The sequence below is a fragment of the Mytilus trossulus genome, chromosome 12 (assembly GCF_036588685.1).
Source record: "Mytilus trossulus isolate FHL-02 chromosome 12, PNRI_Mtr1.1.1.hap1, whole genome shotgun sequence".
Classification (NCBI taxonomy): Eukaryota; Metazoa; Mollusca; class Bivalvia; order Mytilida; family Mytilidae; genus Mytilus; species Mytilus trossulus.
The window spans coordinates 34,931,709-34,955,725 of NC_086384.1; the positions used below are offsets into that span (position 1 = coordinate 34,931,709).

At 32.0% G+C, this 24,017-nt stretch overlaps 1 protein-coding gene across 1 annotated transcript in view; it reads right to left on the reverse strand.

Moving 5' to 3' along the window:
- Window positions 1-24,017, reverse strand: part of LOC134692399 (uncharacterized) — a 52,765-nt gene that overhangs the window by 22,432 nt on the left and 6,316 nt on the right. The window contains exons 10-34 of the mRNA XM_063552848.1: window positions 23,610-23,916; window positions 23,009-23,422; window positions 20,805-20,931; window positions 20,467-20,561; window positions 19,868-20,053; window positions 19,284-19,464; window positions 16,960-17,126; window positions 16,460-16,587; window positions 15,689-15,941; window positions 13,361-13,532; window positions 12,267-12,510; window positions 11,720-11,837; window positions 11,083-11,258; window positions 9,694-9,853; window positions 8,947-9,144; window positions 6,057-6,296; window positions 5,432-5,591; window positions 4,615-4,856; window positions 4,126-4,256; window positions 3,499-3,649; window positions 3,083-3,304; window positions 2,497-2,590; window positions 2,206-2,323; window positions 1,611-1,759; window positions 392-525 (exon numbers count right to left, since the gene is read on the reverse strand). Of these exons, the coding sequence (XP_063408918.1) occupies window positions 392-525; window positions 1,611-1,759; window positions 2,206-2,323; window positions 2,497-2,590; window positions 3,083-3,304; window positions 3,499-3,649; window positions 4,126-4,256; window positions 4,615-4,856; window positions 5,432-5,591; window positions 6,057-6,296; window positions 8,947-9,144; window positions 9,694-9,853; window positions 11,083-11,258; window positions 11,720-11,837; window positions 12,267-12,510; window positions 13,361-13,532; window positions 15,689-15,941; window positions 16,460-16,587; window positions 16,960-17,126; window positions 19,284-19,464; window positions 19,868-20,053; window positions 20,467-20,561; window positions 20,805-20,931; window positions 23,009-23,422; window positions 23,610-23,916 (4,567 nt within the window). The remainder of the gene's footprint in view (window positions 1-391; window positions 526-1,610; window positions 1,760-2,205; window positions 2,324-2,496; window positions 2,591-3,082; window positions 3,305-3,498; window positions 3,650-4,125; window positions 4,257-4,614; window positions 4,857-5,431; window positions 5,592-6,056; window positions 6,297-8,946; window positions 9,145-9,693; window positions 9,854-11,082; window positions 11,259-11,719; window positions 11,838-12,266; window positions 12,511-13,360; window positions 13,533-15,688; window positions 15,942-16,459; window positions 16,588-16,959; window positions 17,127-19,283; window positions 19,465-19,867; window positions 20,054-20,466; window positions 20,562-20,804; window positions 20,932-23,008; window positions 23,423-23,609; window positions 23,917-24,017) is intronic.

Consider the following 24,017-nt stretch of genomic DNA (forward strand, 5'->3'; position numbering starts at 1 on the left):
TTTCCTATATATATTTATATTTATCTCCTTATTTCATTGATCCTATATTGATATGCCTATCACCTATAGGTGAAACAATTTATACAGCAATTATAAACACCTCCCTTTTTTTATTTTGATAACTTACCAAGTTTCATATGTTCAAATTTCAGAAGACTTACATACTCAACTATTGATTTATTTTGAAGGTTCATTTTAAATATGTTTGAATAATTTGATAATTGCAAATCATAATACTTTCGGCAAAATCTTCATGCTGGATAATATTTTAATAAATAACAACTGCTTTAGAAATATACCTGAGGTATTTAATAATTTAATCTTTTACTTTTAAAATCCATAATTAGAATACAATTTTTGAAATATAGTCAAATAAATAATAATTATTTACCACCCATGTCTAGCCATTCTGAGATAACTTTTCCATCTAACTTTTGTATCTGCCATTCATTTCTAACTGACGGACAAGGGTCACCTGACAAATCCCATGATGCTTCCAATGTGTCATAACTCTCTTGGAAATCTCTTTTCACAAAAAAAATTATAATTAAATGTATTGTATTTTCACAAACATCATCAAGAAAGTTTGAATTGAAATGCCAAGAAAATAATGCGCCTCTTAAAGGGGCACTAGCTACGAGATATATAAAATATCTAAAGTTTGATTTTTTTCTGTTCAAACAATAATGAAAGTGAAATAGTGAAATAACAATTCTTTTTTTGCAGTCAAAAAGGTTAAATTTTGTCAAATTAATCTAAGAAACATTGATAAATAGTTATTCACTTGCAAGTGAATGAGTTGACCTCTTTAAATCTGTATCCATGTGAACTTCAATTTAATCCCTAGCTATAAATTGACAACACATGCATTGTACGTGTACTGGTTATTTAAAGAAAAAGAATGTCAACAATGAAAGTGAAACTACGTTAAATCATTTGATTACTAATTTGATGCCCATAAAATCATTCTCATATGGTTAAAAACAAAGAGAAACATTTATTTTTAATCTATAAAATCAAATCAAACAGACCTATAAAAATCCAATTACACGTGTTGGTTTAATCTTTTCATATCTTTATTAATGTTTACATCATTTATATGGTCATCTGAGGTCAAATGGATAATTAATTAGATGGCGTCTGGACTTAAATACACAGGAAACAAACCTTCATATTATCTACCACAGAATTTTGATAGTTTGGATAAATATTTTACATTGTTATAAATCAAATATGAGAATTTCAGTCAAATCAGTGACCATGAATTTGACAGCTAGTGCCCCTTTAAATATTGTTGGTAATTAACAGAAACTTTTTTTTGTTTCACCTAAAAAATAATCTCCTTCTTTTCAATTTTTGTGTGTACTTGTTGGCAAAGTAAAAACAATAAAGAAAAATTGTAATTCATATAACAATTAAATCTATAGTAATCACTCTTTCGAAAAGTTTGGCCAAATGTTTTAGAAAATAACTACTGTTATGTTTTAAAGCAATAATTTAAAACATTTAAGGCATAAAAAGAGCCTAGAAACGGCCTTAGGTCAACTTTGCATGTCAAGAGTTGCCATTTTTGCTTCATCACAATTTAATGAACTAAATAAAGTTCTTACACATCATGATCTGAGTTGTCTAGCACATCATTGATGCCAATATGTGATAGGGGTGGTAGACCCTGACTTAGGTATGAGAGATATACTCCATTGGATGTGGCTACACTGGATAATCCAGCTCCATTTGTTCCTCTGATAGAGACATAGACCTACAATACAAAGAAATACTGCAAAAACTTAAATTTTCTTGCAACTTGTCATTTCATCTAATTTAAATTTTTCCATTGAGATGTAATTATCTACATGAGTTATAATGTTCTAAATGATTTTTTTGTTGAAATGTTTTTTTCATTTGGTTCATTTAAGAAGTACATAGCTATGCTGTTGGCACTTAATATAGTGACTGCTGCATTCAATTTGAGGCAGATCCCATTTAGTGACCTAATATTTCACCCAATTCATTCAACAAACTTCTCATTTCTAGAGTAAAACATTGTATCATAGTTTATTTCTAATCCCTTAAGCTTTTGATAGTGTTTTACATTAGTTTCAATTGGAGGCAAACTTCTGTCATTCTTGTAAATGAACACTGATAATGCCAAAAGACCTACATAGGTAGACCAGCTATCTACAGATCACTTATTTTAGTGTTTACCTTTCTATATCCCATCAGACTCAGACCTGATACCGTGTAATATCTTGCACCTTGTGGAACATCAAAGAAAGCTTTGATCTGCCCTCCACCTGGTGTTGTTCCTACTGATATCTGGTACCTAAAACATAAATAAAGGATAAAGCCCAAATGATAACTTGGAGGGTTACTATTGCAGTGTTTTGAGTATGACAAATAGAAAAAAAAGTTCAGCCTAGATTTATAACAAAATTCCTTATAGATTCAATCCCACATTTTCCCAGCTCTTATATGTATATCAAATAATATACAAACCCCACAATTCCTGATTCTTCATCAGTAAAGAGCTGCCATGTTGCTGATACAGAGGTTAGAGACTCTGAACATATAGCATCTAATGCATTACAATCTACAAGAAATAAAATATTGCACTGAAGGAGGTTGTAAAATCTTTAATAGAAAAAAAATGTCTTATGTGGTATGTCACCTTGTGAAATAGCATGTTCAAAATCTTGGTCAGCTTGCCTCATATATATATTCATATCACTTAAACATATTCTCATCCAATATGTATGTTATAATTGCCACTACATGTAATCCCTACCTAACAGCCTCATATTTTATAATGAAAAAAAGCACATTGACCAAATAATCTTAGTTGTTCCGAAATGTAAATTTTCCATACTTGACTTCAAATATTACCCATTCATATCAAATGCATGTTATCAGTTGACAATGTTTTGCATGACAATTTTTTTTAAAACTTATTATAAAAGTCATTAATGATCATCTTCAAAGGTACAAGTGCTTAATCAAAGAGTTTGCATTTCCATCTATTTAAAACCTTTTATTTATAGACGTCTTTAAAAATTAAAAAAAATAAAACATAGAAACTTCTTACCTTCATCTGTACTACATATTTTAGAATTCATTGCTACAGTTTGACTGTTGTCCTTGACATTGATTCTGTAGACTGTATGCAGGTCCACCACTTTACCATGCTTGGGTGGTGTTGTATCTATAGAAATGGGTCCAGAGAAGGCATATGTTTCCATAGCAACTGAATTTACTGCTGTAACTGTAGCATAGTACCATCTGCCATGGTCTAATTGATTATTGACTCCTGAAAATAATTCAAAAAGAAATGTATAACAGGTTTTTTTATTGCATTATGTTGCAGGTAGGCAAGCTAGCTATTACACAGAAGCAATAATACCTGCAGTTTCTTCTTTGTTTCTTTTAATAGTTATACATATTATATTTGTTTTGGGAGCATCTTATATATAATAAAATACTTAAACATCTAAATCAACATACCTTTTATGATGTATGAAGATACAAATCCATTGACAGTTGCTTCAAAAATATCTGAAGATCCTTGTTCTGATCCAAGAGTGATGATGAATTTCTGTATTGGACTTTCTTCATCTAGAAATCCTGACCATGAACACAATATTGTGCTCTCCATCTACAAATTTTCAGGAGAAAATTGCACATGATAATTTACAACCTCAAGTTTATTTATCGATACAGTTTATCGATATTTGCTTAAAACACTGACCCCTTTTTGATTTGCCCTGACGGAATAAAGAAATTTAATTATAGATTCCTTATCTTTATAATTTCTAACATAAGCAGTAACTAGAAATTAGGAGCTGATGATGTTTATTGTATGATGGCAGATTTTTGACTGTCTGTTAAATCCTTTCATGACTAATTCTAGACTTGGAGTATCATCATTTAGAACTTGACATATGATAGGAACACTTGCATATTTTTAAAGACATTCGTTTGAACTTAATTTAAAAAAAATGGATTTTTGTTACTGTTGATGTCTCTTGTCTATGAATGACCCAATTCTTTAAAATGTTGATTAAATTGAAAATACTAAATTTGAAGAGTCTTTCTTATTATTAATATGAAGGACAATTTCCATAAACTTACCCCAATATATTCTGGACAAGATACATATCCTGTTCCTGGTTTACTGGTATCAATGATAACTGAACCAAAGGTTGTTCTACCAATCATACCTGCTGTGTTTTCTGCCCAAATACTTATTATATTAGGTTTGCCTACAAGGAAAAAGCATATTACTGAATTTTAACAAAATATTTCATTGCTTTATGAGTATTATAAAATTATATCAGCACACAGGAAGTGGCTGCATGGCAGATGTTAAAATTGCATATAGACTAAAACTCAACATTTATAAATCTTTAGACCAAATATAAAATAATCTGCTTCCATAGAATCCAGAAAAAGATAAATGAAAATCTTACATGTACAGTGTTGTAAAAAATTTCAAACAATCGGCAAAAAGAGTATGTAAAGGGACAATAAATCCACAGTAGTTACTAATTATGAATAAAAACATGTGCATAAAGTCTCTGGCACAATCATCAGTCCGTTAAAGCAAAAAAAAAATCTTACCTGTAATATCAGGTTTTACAGAGCCAATGTTTAAGTAACTACTTTGTGTAGAGGATATATTCACTTCAGTTTTAGGTGATATGTCCTCAGCGTATGGATATGTACCAACAGAATACCAGGCTCTTATTACTTGACTGTCTGTGTCATTGTAGTGCCATACAGCAGACAGGGAGTCAGCTGTACTTTTATACATTGAAGAACTTGGTCCAATGTCATCATCAACTGAACTTTTATCTGACAGTCTAGATTGAAGAAAAAACAAGATTTTTTTTAATTTCTTCCTTTATTACTATTTTATTTTTACAAAGTGTTGGTACAAAGATACAGAAATGTAAAAACTCAAAAACAAGGATCATTGGTGTCCACATTGGATTTAATACTGATATTTAGTTTAATGTACTGATATTATATTTACTAAAAGTAGAATTAATGTAATTTCATAGATAGTTTATTTTGTTTCTTTGACAAATTCTGCATACAAGACTATATAATTTGTTTTCCATTGAACACTTTCTTAGCTAGTCACAAAAATTATTTTGTAAGTTTTTTATACAAATATAAACAAGAATGCTTCCATTAGTACAAGGATGCTCCATTCTGACTATCATTTTCTATGTTCAATGGACCATGAAAATGGGGGAAAATCTCTAATTCAAAAGACAGACGGACAATCAAACAGACAGAGAACAGACGCACAAATTAGAAAAACATAATGCCCATAAATAGGGCATAAAATTAATTTTTGTGAATATAATAATTTTTCACCAAGTGGTTGAACATAACACTAAAAGAGTTTATGTTTGTAAATAATATTTACCTGTCTAAAATAATGTTTGGCGGCAGAACATCTACAGTTATTCCATCTGATACAGACTCAATAATATTTCCAGCATTAGTGATACCTCTGATGGTAGAATAATATGTCTTTCCAGGTTCTAGCTGAGCATTTACTTGTGCATATCCAGAACTTGAAATACCTTCAAATATACAATTAAATGAATTAGATATCCAATTTAAGCATTAAACAGTTTATACTGTTCAAGTGGTTGAGTTATAATATTGATAATGAATGGGTAATATTTACTGTGTTACATTTATTGTAGATGATGCAAAACTCCTTACACATTTAAGAAGTGTAAAATCATCTTTTGAAATGGGTGACAAAAGTTATACATTCCTTAACAAGAATGTGTCCACAGTATACGGACAGTTAGGCGGACAAATGAATGGGGGCACAGAACAGAAAACATAATGCCTATAAATGGGGCATAATAATTCAACTTTAATTCATTTACAGACCCGCGATATTGCACGTGTGTTCTAGTATTTATTATAAATTCATAAAGAAGGAACTCTTCAAGTTCAAGTTCATCACGAGATAATTTTAGTTTTTTTGTTACCCATATTTCTTTACATTCTATTTATTGCAAATTAAATTCTACCATCTCCAGCAATAGTTTGCTCTTCTACATGAAAAATTCCATCAGATGAAAATGTAGTGACATCTTGTCCACCTGGAGTTGTTCCTACAGCCCATTCATAGTCCATGACACCATGGAGATGGCTCTCAAAGTCTGTGTACTGTACACTGACAGTAGAAGTATCAGACTGGTAATCTACGTCTACACCAATGTCAGATACAGGATCATGGTCTGTGCTGTCTGTACCATCAACAACTATACCTAGAAAACAAAGGAAATGTCAGACTGGTAATCCATGTCAACACCAATGTCAGATACAGAATCAAGGTCTGTTCTATCTGTAACGTCAATAACTATACCTATAAAACAAAGGAAATGTCAGACTGGTAACACATGTCAACACCAATGTCAGACACAGGATCATGGTCTGTTCTATATGTACCGTCAAAAAACGTCTACGGTATACCTACAAAACAAAGTAAAGATGTACCCTCCACATTAATCAGAGCTAACATATTCTGTTTGTTTGTTAGTTGTAGTTGGTGTTTAACACAAATTATTAAGCATCCTGTGCTATATCATGGTGGCCAGATTTACTGGTAGAGGATGCAGGATTACATAGAGAAAACCAATGATCTTCAGTAGAAAAACCAACAATCATTTTCAATTAAGAACACAACTCACCACCAGCAGTCCTAAAGGGGCTTGCGGGTCTAAATCATTTTTTTTTATTTAATATAAGATTTCGCTATATTTTTCTATGAATAAACTTTATCTTATTCTTAATCGAAAAATGAAATAAAAAATGGGGTCACCATTCATTTACGCTCACAATTTGCCTTCGAAAGAAACATACATTTTTGTTAATGTCACTTTTTTCTGTTGAACTAATAGGAGAAATAGGGGTAATATCGAAATAAAAAAAGAACTAAATTACAGAAATTGCTAAAATTTTACAATTATTTAGTTTATTTATAGCTTATTCGAAAACAAGAATAAAAAATATAGGTCACCGATGAGTTAAAAAAGATATGTCAATTTTAATAACAAAAAATGGCATTTTTGCACCAAAGGGAGATAATTTTGAGCTTTTTCAATGATATCTACATTTTAAAAGTCACCTGGGGCCAACACCAATATTTTTTTGGAGTGATTCTTGTAACATATGATAAAGTAACAACTATACTAAAGGAAATTTATAAAAGTTGTAATGAAAAATAATTTTTTTAATTTTTTTCTGAAAATCTTATACCCGCGAGCCTCCTTAATTACAAATTACAACTTATAGAGTTGAAAAGCGTGTGTGTGTGATAACTTTAGATGAACTACTTAAACAACTTGGCCCAGACATGTTTTGGAAAACTTTGAATGTTTTCTTTAGAAAGGTAATTAGGTAATAATATGACAGGTATAGAACAATTGAAATTTTTCTGGTAAAACAATAAATGATGTGCCTAAAATACCAGTCTCTCTAAATGACAATACAAATTTAGAATATAACTAGAGGCTCTAAAGAGCCTGTGTCGCTCACCTTGTCTATGTGAATATTAAACAAAGGAAGCAGATTGAAAATTGACTACAAAGGTCAATAACTCCTACAGGGGTCAATTGACCATTTCGTTCATGTTGACTTATTTGTAGATCTTACTTTGCTGAACATTATTGCTGTTTACAGTTTACCTATATCTATAATAATATTCAATATAATAACCAAAAACAGCAAAATTTCCTTAAAATTACCAATTCAGGGGCCGCAACCCAAAAACAGGTTGTCCAATTCATCTGAAAATTTCAGGGCAGATAGATCTTGACCTGATTAACAATTTTACTTCATGTCAGATTTTCTCTAAATTATTTGGTTTTTGAGTTATAAGCCAAAAACTGCATTTTACCCCTATGTTCTATTTTTAGCCGTGGCCGCCATCTTGGTTTGATGGCCAGGTCACCTGACACAATTTTTAAACTAGATACCCCAATGATGATTGTGGCCAAGTTTCAAATAATTTGGCCCAGCAGTTTCAGGGGAGAAGATTTTTCTAAAAGATTACTAAGATATACGAAAAATGGTTAAAAATTGACTATAAAGGGCAATAACTCCTAAAGTGGTCAACTGATCATTTTGGTCATGTTGACTTTTTTGTAGATCTTACTTTGCTGAACATTATTGCTTTTTACAGTTTATCTCTATCTAAAATAATATTCAAGATAATAACCAAAAACAACAAAATTTCCTTAAAATTACCAATTCAGGGGCAGCAACCTAACAACGGAATGTCAGATTCATCTGAAAATTTCAGGGCAGATAGATCTTAACCTGATTACAATATGACCCCATGTCAGATTTGCCCTAAATGCTTTGGTTTTTGAGTTATAAGCCAAAAACTGCATTTGACCCCTATGTTCTATTTATAGCCATGGCGGCCATCTTGGTTAGTTGGCGGGGTCACCGGACACAATTTTTAAACTAGATACTCCAATGATGATTGTGGCCAAGTTTGGTTAAATTTGGCCTAGCAGTTTCAGAGGAGAAGATTTTTGTAAAAGTTAACGCAGGACGATGACGGACGACGATGGACGACGACAGACGCCGGACGCCAAGTGATGAGAAAAGCTCACTTGGCCCTTCGGGCCAGGTGAGCTAAAAAGGACAATTCTGACAAATGTTTCTGACTGAGACAGGCTCATGAACATGTTTTAAAATAAGCTAGTTTCTTTTTGAATTTTTATCAGCAAAACTTGTAATGGTAATTATCATTTTAGTGAACATGACAAAATATCAAATCTTGTAAGATCAAAATTGTTTGCTTACAGAATTTTAAAACTGCCTTAATATGATGTTTTTTTTGTGTATAATTGCAGTACAGATAAATAAAAAATAAATATTAAACATTATTTTGTCATCTATCAATACCTGGTCTGTCTGATTCAACCACCACTATTGGCGTAGACACTGCTGGTGGACTTTCCAGGCCTGCTCCATTAATTGCCACTAAACTGACATAATATACTGGGGTCTTGGTGTTAATATCACTGACATCTAGTGACAATCCATCAATATACATATCGCTCTTTAATCCTATGTCTGTCCATGACTTTACATCACTCCCACCTTATATCAAGAAATTATAAACATAGATTTAATAATAAACCAATATTCTAGGTTGAATATGAAAATAAAAAATAAAAATGTATACAGGAATAGCAGTAGAAACTATGAAGTATAACACAACTTAATGCAAACTCTTTTACTTTTCTGAAAATAAGCTGTTACTGCAATCAAGGTTTTGAGTTGTCTAAATAAGAGCCAATATTTCTTTGGTAAAAAATCCTGATTGATTGTTGGTGTTTTAACGCCACTTTTAAGCACAAACTTTGGACTATTTCATTGCAGCCAGTTTTTATTGGTGAAGGAAGCTGGAGTGCCCAGAGAAAACCACCAGCCATCGATAGGAAAATTGAAAACCTTAGTCAATTAAGATTGGAATCAAGTGCACCCGCACCTGCAGGGTTTGAATTCACAACCTTAGTATTGACTGGCTAGTGGTTGCAATAGTAGAACTACTTAAACCACTTGGCTACAAAGGCCCCTATAATCCTTTGATAATAGCCTAGAAACACTACACATTGGATCAGCAAATATACAATAATGTTAATTTACCGTGTGTTGTTCCAACAGCTATCTTGAAACTGATAATTCCTGACTGATGATCTGATGCTTGCCATGCAGCCTTTATACCATTTGTATCAGCTTGCCACACATAGTTATCTACAACTTGTTCCTGGTCATCAGACAAAGTGTTCACATGAAGCCAGTTAATCTGTTAATAAAATTTTGACAAGTTTACAAGAGAACAAGAAATAGATGAACCATTACCAGATGGCAGCACTCCTTTTGCGCCAATTACTGTTTTTCAGGGGTATCATTTGCGCCAATATTTTTTCTCTCAAATGTATCAATTGCACCAGTTTTCGGAACTCATTTGCACCAATTTACCTGAACACATATTGATCATACTTATATATATTTAGTATCATTTTTGTCTTCTAAATTTTTATTCTTTAAATAATTTTTACTGTTGTTGGTGGAAGGTGATTTCCAGCAATTGTATACAATACATGGATTCAGGAATGGACATTATATTCCACTTTAATATTGCCTTTTGTCCTCAAAAAGCAGGAGACTGTTATAGAAAAGTGTTTCTTTGCTTAAGGAATGTTGTGAAAGATTTAATCTCTAAATGAATTTTACATCTATGCATGTAGATTTTGAGGAGAGAATGCACGTTGTCGTTAAAAGAGTTTTTCCCAGGAATTATCATCACTAGAGGCATGTCGTTTTCACCTTGGCCAGACATGGGGTCGGAAAATACAAAATCTTGGACTAGCAAAAGAGTATAAAAGTTGGCAGTGATGTTAGCAAGTGGTTACACCATATTTTTTTATTAGCTTTTCTGAACCCAGATGAAGTAGGTGATTGCTTTGCTGAAGATTTAATACGGGATATGTCAAAAGACAAGAAAATAGAAGTCATTTTTCTTTAAATTGGCGCAATTGTATATTTTATTTTTGGCGCAAATGATACCATGCAATTTTTAAAACAGGTGGCGCAAACGTAGCATTGGAGAAAAAGAGTTGTGGCGCAAAAGGACGCATTTTTGGCGCAAACGGATCTTTCCCTACCAGATATCATACCAAAAGTAGTAGTCTAAAAATGTATACTTTCCACATGGTTTTTTAATGGTGATTGATTCCTGGATTAGTGTTTAAGGCCACTTTTAGAAACTATTGGCGGTTTCCTGATTTTAGACAATGAAGTCAATGAAATAAATAGTTTATATTTTTCTTAAAAAAAAGAAAGAAAAAAAACCCTGCTGGAAATGGTACAGAAATCAGAAGTTGAAAGCCTAATTTTTTATAGCAATAATGTCATATCCCATCAAATGCACTCATGGCAACAGTGTAAACTTTAAAAATATATATATACATATATCTTAATAACATTAGCCCTTATCAAATTAAAATTAAAAAAAAAATCTGATTTCCTTACAATTGGAGGAGTTCTGTCTATTTTTACACCATTTGTTTCAAAAGCTGCCACAAATCCTGCTTTATTAACAGCTCCTATTCTGATACTGTATACAGCACCTTGTAACAAGTCTAGACTGGAATTAGTGAACTCATTTACAGTCTCATCCTCAAGCTGCATCCAATCGTTTCGAGTTGCTAAAAAAAACACCCAAAAAACACATGTCTTTTTTTAAATTATGTTTGGGGGTGAATTGCTAATTTATTGGTGTTTATTCAATGTATTATTTATATAAATGAGCAATAATTATTATGAGTTGAAAATACCTCGCATAAAGGTCATGTTCAAATATCATTTGAAAGGTTACAACATGCAAACTAATTTAATTTGCATTTTAGTGTTTATTACTAGTACAAAAACTGGAGCAGGATCTATTCACCCTTCCGGAGCACATGAGATGACCTCGGCATTTTAATGAGGTTTTTGAAGCTCAGGATTTAGTTTTCCTTTATAGTGTTTTGAAAGTTAGTTTGTCTTCATTGTAGTTTCATTTTTTCCCCTATCAAGTTAATAGTTTCTCTTGAGCTTTCAACGTTTTTGTTGGAATGTAAATGCATAATTTATATTGAAATAATCAAAAGTAAAAATCACAACTTACCTGGAACAATTTGAGATCTAATACTTTGATGTTGTCTGTAAATTTGTATCTGAAAATGATCTAAACCAGATTCTTCATCAATAAACTTGAAATTACACGAAAGACCATTGGCATCTGACTGTATAATTATAAAGAAAAAATTCTTGTTACAAAGAAATAATTTCACTATCCAAACAATATCACAATATCAACACTAACTTTATGTATACAAAGCAGATGCAGGTGCATAGGACATGTAGGATACACTTGCCATTTACATACAGAAATTGTTTGAAGAATAAAATAAAAATATTGTAGAGGTATTAAATCAGAATGCAGTAAAAAGGACCTATATGCAGTAACATTTTGTGTTGCTTAATCACTTTAAGTTAATTTATCAAATGTCAAAGTGCAGAATCTATAAGAAATGAGTCAACACATTATTTTGTTAAATAGCAGATAAAGAACATACAAGATTTATTACACATATCAATATTGAAAAAGAAAAAAAAAAGAAAAATGGCTCTCACATGTTATTACTTCATACTGAAATAAAGCACAATCTGACCTGGAATTCTAGATCTTTCTGTTGTACAAATCCATCTCCTAGATGCAGTAACTTTGGTGGTGTAATGTCTACAACATAGCCATCAGTCGATGTGACTACAGAGTTATGAGCTCCATTCGTAGTACGAAGGTCAATTTTTACTCTGTCTTTATGTTGAAATTGAAAATTCAACCATTTTACACTGTCTGTTGTGTTAGAAAATGGCACGAAATCTCTTATAATATTAAAGTTGTCTGTTAAATTTCTGAAAATATAAATACAATTTACAGCGAATATTATTATACTTTGAAAATAATACAAAACATAATTCAATAAGTAATGTTTTAAACACAATAATTTTGTATCTGCAACTTTTTACAGTGCTTAAGGTGGCTCGCAGTTTTAAACCAAATTTTTTGTTTAATAAAGGATTTCGCTATATTTTTCTATAAATGAACGGGGTCACCGTTCATTTACGCTCACAATCTGCCTTGAAAAGAAGCATATGTTTTTGTTAATGTCCTTTTTTTCTGTTGAACTAATAGGAAAAATAGCAGTAATATCGAAATAAAAAAAGAACTTAATTACAGAAATCACTTAAATTTTACAATTATTTAGTTTATGTACAGCTTATTAGAAAACAACAATAAAAGATAGAGGTCAATGATGAGTTAAAAAAGATATTCAATTTTAATGCCAAAAAAATGGCATTTGCTCACCAAAGGGAGATAGATAATTTGGAGCTTTTTCAATGATATCTACATTCTAAAAGTCACCTGGGGCCAACACAAATTAATTTTGTGGAATTATTTTTGTACCATATGATAAAGTAACAAATACCAAAGGACATAAATAAAATTTGTAATGAAAAATAAATGGTTTTTTTTTCTGAAAATCTTATACCCGCCTCCTTAAGCCAAATATATGAATTGGGTGTACTTTTTTCCAAGTTGCAGTTTAAGATAATTCATACAATTTAAGCAACAGGTGAAAATGGAAATAATTAAAAATACAGAAAAAACAAATAAAATGATTAAACAATGTTCATAGTAAATAAAATACAACAATTCTTTCAATCTTTGACCATGTCCAACAAAAAAATGAAAAAAACTTACGGTGCTGCTTGAACTTGCACTTCATACTGTCTGATGGTTGATTCAGGATCATAATAATTTCTCCATTGAACTTCTACTTTAGCTGCATTACCAGAAAACTGTATATCTTCAAAATTTGTCTTGTTTCCATCAATAACATGACCAGAAACTGGCTCTGTAAGGTCCACAGTCACTGTAAAATTAAATAAATTTGTGACACAAGATTCCATCATGTTAAGGTTGATAAAAACAGTAATGTGTTCAATTACCAGTACAGCAAAGTTTTGATACAGATATATAGGTCAGTGATAATGAAATCAATTTCAAGGTAAAAAAACTAGAGGCTCTAAAGAGCCTGTGTCGCTCACCTTGGTATGTGTGAATTAAACAAAGGAAGCAGACAGTTCGTGACAAAATTGTGTTTAGGTGATTGTGATGTGTTTGTACATCTTACTTTACTGAACATTCTTGCTGCTTACAATTATCTCTATCTATAATGAACTTGTTCATGTAGTTTCAGTGGAAAATGTTAGTAAAAATTTACAAATTTTATGAAAATTGTTAAAAATTGATTATAATGGACAATAACTTCTTAGGGGGTCGAATTGACCATTTTGGTCATTTTGACTATTTTTTTAGTCTTAAATTGCTGTACATTATTGCTGTTTACAGTTTATCTCTATCTATAATAATATTCAAGATAATAACCCAAAACAGCAAAATTTCCTTAAAATTACCAATTTCGGGGCAGCACCCTCACAATGAGTTGTCCCATTCATCTTAAAATTTCAGGTTAGATAGATCTTGACCAGATAAACAATTTTACCTCTTGTCAGATTTGCTCTAAATGCTTTGGTTTTGGAGTAATAACCAAAAACTGCATTTAACCTTCATGTTCTATTTTTAGCCGTGGCAGCCATCTTGGATGGTTGGCTGGGTCAAAAAACACAATTTTTAAACTAGATACATCAATGTCTTTTTGATGATTGTGGCCAAGTTTGGATTAATTTGGCCCGGTAGTTTCAGAGGAGAAGATTTTTGTAAAAGATCATGGATATTTACGAAAAATGGTTAAAAATTGACTATAAAGGGCAATAAGTCATAAAGGGGTCAACTGACCATTTTGGTAATGTTGACTTATTTCAAAATATTACTTTGCTGAACATTATTGCTGTTTACAGTTTATCTCCATCTATAATAATATTCAAGATAATAACCAAAAACAGTAAAATTTCCTTAAAATTACCAATTTAGGGGCAGCAACCCAACAATGTGTTGTCTGATTCATCTGAAAATTTCAGGGCAGATAAATCTTCACCTGATAAACAATTTCACCCATGTCAGATTTGCTCTAAATGCTCTGGTTTTTGAGTTATAAGCCAAAAACTGCATTTTACCACTATGTTCTATTTTTAGCCATGACGGCCATCTTGGATGGTTGGCTGAGTCAAAAAACACAAACTTTAAACTAAATACATCAATGATGATTGTGGCCAAGTTTGGATTAATTTGGCCAAGAAGTTACAGAGGAGAAGATTTTTGTCAAAGATCATGGATATTTACGAAAAAATGGTTAAAAATTGACTATAAAGGGCAATAACTCATAAAGGGGTCAACTGACCATTTTGGTCATGTTGACTTATTTGTCAATCTTACTTTGCTGAACATTATTGCTGTTTACAGTTTATCTCCATCTATAATAATATTCAAGATAATAACCAAAAACAGTAAAATTTCCTTAAAATTACCAATTTAGGGGCAACAACCCAACAATGTGTTGTCTGATTCATCTGAAAATTTCAGGGCAGATAGATCTTGACCTGGTAAACAATTAAACCCCATGTCAGATTTGCTCTAAATGCTTTGGTTTTTGCATTATAAGCCAAAAACTACATTTTCCCCTATGTTCTATTTTTAGCCATGGCGGCCATCTTGGATGGTTGGCCGGTTAAAAAAACACAAACTTTGAACTAGATACATCAATAATGATTGTGGCCAAGTTTGGTTTAATTTGGCCCAGTAGTTTCAGAGGAGAAGATTTTTGTAAAAGTTAACGCCGGACGACAGACGACGCCGGACGCCGGACGCCAAGTGATGAGAAAAGCTCACTTGGCCCTTTGCGCCCGGTGAGCTGAAAAGCTCTACTCTGAAAACCGAACATTTTGTACAATGAATAAAGATACCAACTATCATTGCCCAATTGATGAACTGTTTTATGTAAATATACATACCTCACTACATGTATTAACTAACTTGAAATATCGCCTCTATATCATTTAAAGATTTGGCAGTGTTTTTTCTAGGCATGAAATCATATTAACAAAACATGTAGATCTTTTTACATTTTACCTCCATTTGAAATAGCTGACACATTTTTCTGATTAATAGCACCATTAAATGCCCACACTGTTGTGAAGTAAGTATGTCCGTGTTCTAGATGACTGCCAGGAGTCAGCTCTACACAAGCTTCATGTGTTGTTCTGCTGTATTCTGTCAAGTTAGCAACATCTGTTACATTTATTTGTTTGACAGAACTAACACTGACCAAATACAATCCAATACCAGACTCTGGGTCATAGAAATGTAACCAGTTAGCACATATCTGAAACATGAATAAACAATATAAGTTAGAGTCTTAACAAGTGACAACTCTATGACAGGTAAATCCATTGGACCAACAGTCAAAGTGATCCACAATAGAAAACACATTTCATATCCCATAATAACTCTAAATTTAAGCACAATAATGTTAAATCTTCTTATTTGTAAAAGCATGATTTTTCTTCTTCCCTTGCCAGGATTGGAACTTGTGCTATCAGGATATCAAGACAACGCCGCCTGCACTGTGTCCAGCCCTCTAGTAGACCCCTAGGCCACCTAGACTGAACTGTATATACATCAATAAGGTGGTCTTTTTTTTATATGCACCTTTGGTTTAAAATTTATATATATATGCCACAATTAAATGAATATATAACAGTGAAACAGAATGTTCTTGAAGAGTATATTCCTGGTTTTAGAGACATCCTGTTATAAATTCAGAAAACCAAAAATAATTTTAAAGTACCTTATATGTAGGTCCAACACCCCATTAAAACTGTACAAATTCCATTCACTTACTCTATCTGAATACTTTGTGTACAATAAATCTTCACCATGTATAGGTCCATCCATCACTGCTCCAGTATAGGGACCAGTTTTGTCCACAATAATTGCTGAATCAGCAACAACAATAGTACGCAAGTCAACTGTAAAAATATTCAATTTTTCTGTATTTTTTGTCCATATTTATAATTCTAAAACATGATAATCAGAATATCAACAACATATTCAAGCTTTTGACACAATAATGTGGAACACAAGCAACATGATTATAGCATACATTATATCTAGTGTTTAATTACAATAGTCTCAGGTGGCAGTTCTTTTCCACACTTTTAACTTATTTTTTGGGGTTCTTTTATTTTATATAACAAATTATTTTCAGTTTCCTTTTGCAATTGTAGAATCATTTGTGACATAACAAAACTTACTAGTACATTGATCTAAACTTTGAAAATTATACCTTTTCATGAAAATATATTTAGAAGGATAAATCTTATCATTAATTGTGAACTTACCATTATTGATTGCTCTGATTTTAATCCAGATTGGAACACCATCAGTTAGAATTTTAACAAGTGTAATGCTAGGATCAAATGAAATTCTGGTCCATCTCATCTCAATACAATCTCTCCTTGTTCTCCCTAAACATACATCATTGAAGGCCAATCCTGAATGTGGATCACTAAAAAATAAAGAGACATATTAGGTTCAAATGAAATTTGTGTCCATCTCAATACAAACTCACCTTGTTCTCCCTAAACATACATCATTGAAGGCCAATCCTGAATGTGGATCACTTAAATAAGAAGAAAAATTGTAAAAGTAAGATGAAACATGTGTGACAGGATTGCTTCCCTTAGAACATGTTGTAGATATTAAGTCAGCTGTAAGTGGTTGCATGAGCTAAGGAAGTACTTCTTTAGTTCAGTCCGTTAATGCTCTGCTTTGTAATGTCAACATATATTTGTTCCACCTAACAAAAGTTCCAATGGAAACTCTGTTATAAACATTGTCATAATATCTATTCCTGTTGGAACAAATATTCTATACCATTTATTCCGTTAGGAACATATACTGTAATATTTATTCCTGTTACATGTGTGTCCATAGTACATGGATGCCCTACTCGCATTATCATTTTCTATGTTCACTCGACCAAGACAATTTGGGTCAAACCTCTATTTTGTTATTAACATTAGACTGATTATATCATAGGGAACATGTGTACTAAGTTTCAAGTTAATTGGACTTCAACTTCATCAAAAAGTACCTTGACCAAAAACTTTAACCTGAAGCAGGACAGATTAACTGACGAACTGAGGAAGGCACAGACTGGGTTCATGATGGCCATAGGGGGGCATAACAAGAATCAAACAAGGGAAGTTAAATTCCTTGGTTAAAATAAGTCCATATTGTGTTCTTCATTTTATTTGCTATTTTATCCCATAGAAACTTACTGATAAGACAAATTGTAAATAAAAGAATAAAGACATTTTAATGTATAATAGTTTTCATCAGTCATGTCAGTCTCCCAAACTTGCTTGATATTCTTTCTTATAAACTTAATATACCAAACAAATGGAATGTATTATTCAATGTGTATTGGGTAAACTAAGTTCAAAAGTAACTGCAATAATTGAGATGTAGTTCAAATGTGAACATCTTATTAGTTTATTTCAAATTGTTTTCCTAATTGATTTTGAAAAATACTCACTACAAACAAATGTCATCCTGAAACTCTATGAACAGAATATCACAATGATAAGAAAATCAAAGTGATTACAGTTTTAAAATATCTTTGAATGAAGAAAAAGGATTAGTCAACCAATAATCATTGATCATGATCTGTCTATAGATTTTATTTGAAAACAAATGTAAATAAAATTTAAGATTTTTTTTTCAAATGGGACATACCATTCTTGACCTGCTATACCTTACTTAATATAAACTGAACTGCTATGGACTGAACCATTCCAAGGCAGATCTATATTAACAACAATCATATTTGAATGGAACAAACCATTCCTGTCCTGCTATACCCAGCTCAAAATGAACTGCACTTTTCTAGAATAAACCATTTTGAAATAGGTGTATTTTAATATAAAATGGATTTTTTTAAATGATAAAATCAATTTGCACAGTAATACTGATTGGGTAAATGAAAGAAATGATAAAGAATTCAGAAAAAAGTAAGCCCCCCCCCCCCCCCAAAAAAAAAGCAAGGACAGTTTTCTAGTACTTGTTGACATCCCTATAAAAAAAAAAATCCCTAAACAGCTTAAAACTATGAGTTTACTCAAATGCTATTAAATGCAGATCTTGCCTTTCTGTTAGTTTTTACTTTTTACAATTTCTCTCTATTAAATGTTTAAAAGTTAGAAATAAAATTGGTATAGACATTCAAGAAATTAAATGGGGAATGTGTCAATGTGTCTAACTAAAGTTAGAGAAAGGAAAGGAAAAATTCAGCATTTTTCCATTTGTAAAGGGACATTAAACTAGATCGAAAAAGTGACGCCACTAAAATTCAAACTGAATCTGTGTTTTGTGGCAATGAGCATTGTGTACAAGTTTCATAACATTTGGTTGAGGAAAAAGAAAGTTAGAGAACTGAAATCAATTTTGGGATGTACAGAAGACAGAGAGTACGTACAGATGGATAAGGGTAAATTTAATTGCCCCCTCTGCTAGGATAGGAGTATCAAAAAGTTTATAACTACAACACACCCCCAAGAGATGGCAATTGCTTACATTTATATGAGCCCAAATGCTTCTCTGAACTGTTTTTATTAACACAGCATAATAAGTAAATTCCTAATAATTTTTTTTATATATTTACCTAGAATTGTGCTTTGCTGTGATGGTGAAGGTACTTTCATTGTATCTTATATCATAAATTTCCAAGATTAAAGGTGGTGAGTTGTCAACCGTAAGTGGTGTGGAATGACAAACAGTTGTAGCCAATGGACCTCCATATTTCACATTATTCAATGCTCTTACAGATATGTAGTATTTGCCATCTGCAATAATAACAAATTGAGTTACAGTATGAAAAGGTGTCTAATTTGTTGAAATTGTAATTACAGTATAACAAAATTAAAACAAGAAGGTGTCCATAGTACATGGATGTCCCACAAGCACTATCATTTTATATGTGGACCATGAAATTGGTGTCAAAATGCTAATTTGGCATTAAAGTTAGAAAGATCATAACTAAGTTTCAAGTTGGTTGGTCTTCAACTTCACCAATAACTACCTTGACCAAAAGCTTTAACCCAAAGCTTGACAAATGGATAAAAGAACGGACAGACAATCAAGTCACCAAAATGCCAAGTAATAGTCAATAAATGAGTACTTTAAAAGTTTTAAAATAAGTGCATACTGAAGTTTCCTATGTAACATTTTCTATTTTAAGTATGTTACCTGGTAGTGTTTGATATGGAGCAGGAATAGGATAAATTGTAGCAGTATGGGTCCACTGGGATACCTCAAAGAGATGCTTGTGTGGATCATGATGTTTATGTATCAAATCGTCACAGACACTCTTACCAACAAATACTGCATAACCCAATAGTCCACTTTCTCTATCTATGAATCCATCCCAGTTAGCTAGAAAAGAAAAGTATATACAAGGTCATAGGTTACATGCCCTCTATCATACAAGTCAGAAGTTAAGTGAGCTATACAAACAGGTTTAATCCACATTTTCTACAAAAGGAAATGCTTATACTCAGTAAGGAATAAATATGTTGTTTTCAATTCATTACATGTTTCAGCTTTTGATTTTACTTTCTATTTTGAATTTTCCTTTGAGTTTTTATACTTTTGCACAGTTATTTTACTTTTCTTTAAACTAATAATCACATTTTCACTTTCAGTGAACTACAAAACTTATGTCTCAACCCTATACTGACATATATTTGAAAAATTTATCATCATAATGATCATATGTTACAAGCTTAAATATCTACTAAATGTACATAATACAATAGATTTAACTTAAATTTCACAGAAATAAATACCAGTAATGTATGTGTTATATCTTGTGAACAGGAGGTCTTTCATTGGCTCCATACCATTGAAAACTGCTTTGGAGCCTGGGCCATCTACTATCAATCTACAACAACAAGTTCAATAAAATATTAATATGACTTGAAGCACTAACAGTCTATAGATATCAGAAGATGTGGTATGAGTGCCAAAGACACAACTCTCAATCCAAGTCAGTTTGTAAAAGTAAACCATTATAGGTAAAAAGTATATTCAAATAGTAATGCAAATTCAACAAAATATACATGTTAATCTTACAAGAAAGCTATTAAACCAAGGGTTACATACAGAAAAGTTGGTTTTAACATACCTGTGATTTTTTACATCAGGACTAATCCCTTTACAACGAATAATCCAATCAGGTCTATGTTCTTCAGGGATGAGAGACAGACAGTCAACATGCTTAAGGGTGTCTCTACTGGCATTTATGATTTCTCCTGTAATGTTAGATTATTGTGCATAACAAAGTTTAATTATATATGTGTTAAAAACCTTTACATCAAATAAAACTAGATGTGTCAAAGCAACACGAATGGCCCAGTTTCAAAAAGTTGAAAGTCTGCAATTTCAACAAAACATGTGGACACAAACATGATGGTTGTCTCACATATAAAAAATCAGCTCAAAATCAAGGCGTATAAAAAAAAAGTCTGTATAAATGTGATATTCAACAATTTTCAAAGTTGTAAACCCTTAATGTTAGCAAAAATTAGCAGAGCGGAACAAAACTTAAACTTGATCTGTAACTCATCATGAGTAACTCACATACCAAAAATCAGCCCAATATCTGAAAGCGTTTAGAAAATAACTCTGTATAACTGTGTTTTTCAACTCAAAATCTGGCATATCCCGTACAGAAATTGCTAACAAAAGCACATGAGTTTCACATGTGAAGCACATGAGTTTCACATGTGAAGCACATGAGATGCACGTAAGAATTGTATGCAAATCAGATTGCTCACATGTGCAGTTTGGTAGTTTATATGTGCACAAAAAAATCTAACATGATGCTCATATGTGCAATTCAAACCTCAGGTGAGCTTTTATCATCTATGCTAGTTTTATGTTAGTTTTGTACTTTGAAAATTTTGTCCATTCTTCTAACCATTTAAAACTTACATAGATAATTGCTCATATGAGCTTTTTCAAAATGACATGCCCAGTCATGTACTTCCTGTAAATTCAAACTCAAAGCATGATTTTGGAGGGAGGTGGAGATAAAACAATTTAAGCCAAATTTTGTGCAATTTGAACTTCATGGAATTGTTGGAATCTGATAAAAACCAGTGTGACTGTGGTTAATTATTTTTAAGTTATCATTTCTATTTCATTTTATTTTCAATTATTTAAGATCTTCATTTTAATTTAAAAAGTTATCCTATTTTGAAGTAGCCATTTTGTTTTAATCTATAGATTCAATTTAATCATCATCATCTGGAACTAATTTTCATGTGTGCAAGATGTTAGCAGCTGCTTATATGAGCAATCTGATAAAAATGCACATTTGAAACAAAAGCTCATGTGAGCATTTGCATGTGAGGTTTTTAACATGCAATTTAGGTTAGTTTCATATGTGCAACTTTTTTGCTCACAAAATGCTCACCTAATTTGCATGTTAAAAATTTAACCTCATGTGCAACATGTTAGCACGTTTTGGTAAGGGATAGAACTAAAGTCTGTATAACTGTGGTTTTCAATTTTCAAAGTTGTAAACCCTTAGTGTTGGCAAAAATAAGCTGAGTGGAACAAAACTTGAACTTGATCTGTAACTCATCTTGGTTAGCCCACATGCCAAAATTCCCAATATTTGAAAGAGTTTAGAAAAGTCTGTATAACTTTGATTTTCAACAATTTATCAAAGTCCAAAGCCCGTAATTTCAGCAAAAATTAGTGGAGGGTAATGAAAATTAAACTTAATTTGTAACTCATCATGGTTAACTCACATTCCAAAAATCAGCCCAATATCTGAAGGCGTTTAGAAAATAACTCTGTATAATGATTTGTTGTGGAATTACGAATTTCTTAATTTCTGAATTACGGACAAGGGTAAAACTATATAGCACTGACAACTTCAATGCGGGGCCATAAAAAGATCTACCATGTTTTTTCTTTAAAAAAACAGCATATAGATATGGAAATGAACAAAATTCAAAAGACTCACAACTCCTACAAAATCTGCTGTGGTAATATATTTAGGCCAAAATTCTATATTAAAGTTCACAGGGGCATAACTCCTTGAAAAAAAATATAATTTAATTTCCTGCTGATATGCACATCTACATCCTTATTTTCTACACAGTTCATGAAATTCTGTAGAGCAGTTTCAGAGGAGTTAAAATGACAAGAACAGGACTAACAGACATACAGGTCTCAAACATTATACCCTAGGAAACTTTGTTCTGTTTGCTATAACAACTTATATAGCACTCCATTGGAGAATCAACGTTTCATATTTTTTAGTAAAACACATATTACTGGCTATATCTCAGCAGATTAGACGAAAAATTATACTACCTGTGATTGGCGTCGTCAAATCAACGAGGACACCTTGAGTGTTGATTATCGATGAATATCCTAGATGATTCCTAACAAGGAAATTCACAAAGAAAATCTTATTATGTGATAACTGTATCAGGTCAAAGTTGAACTGTTTAGTCTTCCCAACACCTAATCTTTCATAATGGGAAAAATATCCTGATCGCGATCTTTTAAAATGGTATCCCTCGATGGCTTCAACAAGTTCACATGTTCCATCTGCAGAGTCAAAATTAAAACTCATACATTTGGTTGAAGGTAAATCAGCACATGCTCTGGCACAATCTCCAGGTGAGTGATGGGAAGAGTCCATGCCTGCTTTTGGCCCAACTAGTTTTCCTGTGCGTGGGCTAGTAAACATCTCTAAAACCTTACGATTAAGAGGATCAGACTCTGAAAGTAAACACCAAAGTATAATGTGCAAAATAACGGCAAGTAGTACATTTCCAAATTGATGCTCACAAAAAATATAATTTTCAAATATTCCGAAAAAGTATATCACGGTATCATCAAAGAAAGCCCTAATAGGCTCATTAGAATGATCATTGGCCAGACTTTTCATATTTATTATATAAATTACCTGCTGTAACATGATTTATGGTGCTTTGGCCAAGTTCAACATCATTCCATGGAACAAGCTGATCACCCCATATCCCTTTTCCATAACCCATTGCCACTTTAGTTTCTACAAGCTCTGAATCCTCATATACAGTCACTGAAGCTTTTATAACTGATGGGTTGCTGGTGGACTTGTAATCTTCATCAAATCTTCCACCAGGTGGGGTTATATCATATGTTGATAGGTAACATGACGCTGTAGACTTTTGACCTGAGTCGTTTTCAGCCGTTACAGTAAAATACAGTGGCACACCAGTTGCTGTTAGTTTCTATGAAAACAAATTCTATTGTTACAACAAATTTTATAGTCTATAACTTTTACTTTGAACTATGATGGTTATTATTTGATATAACAAGAATGTGTGCATAG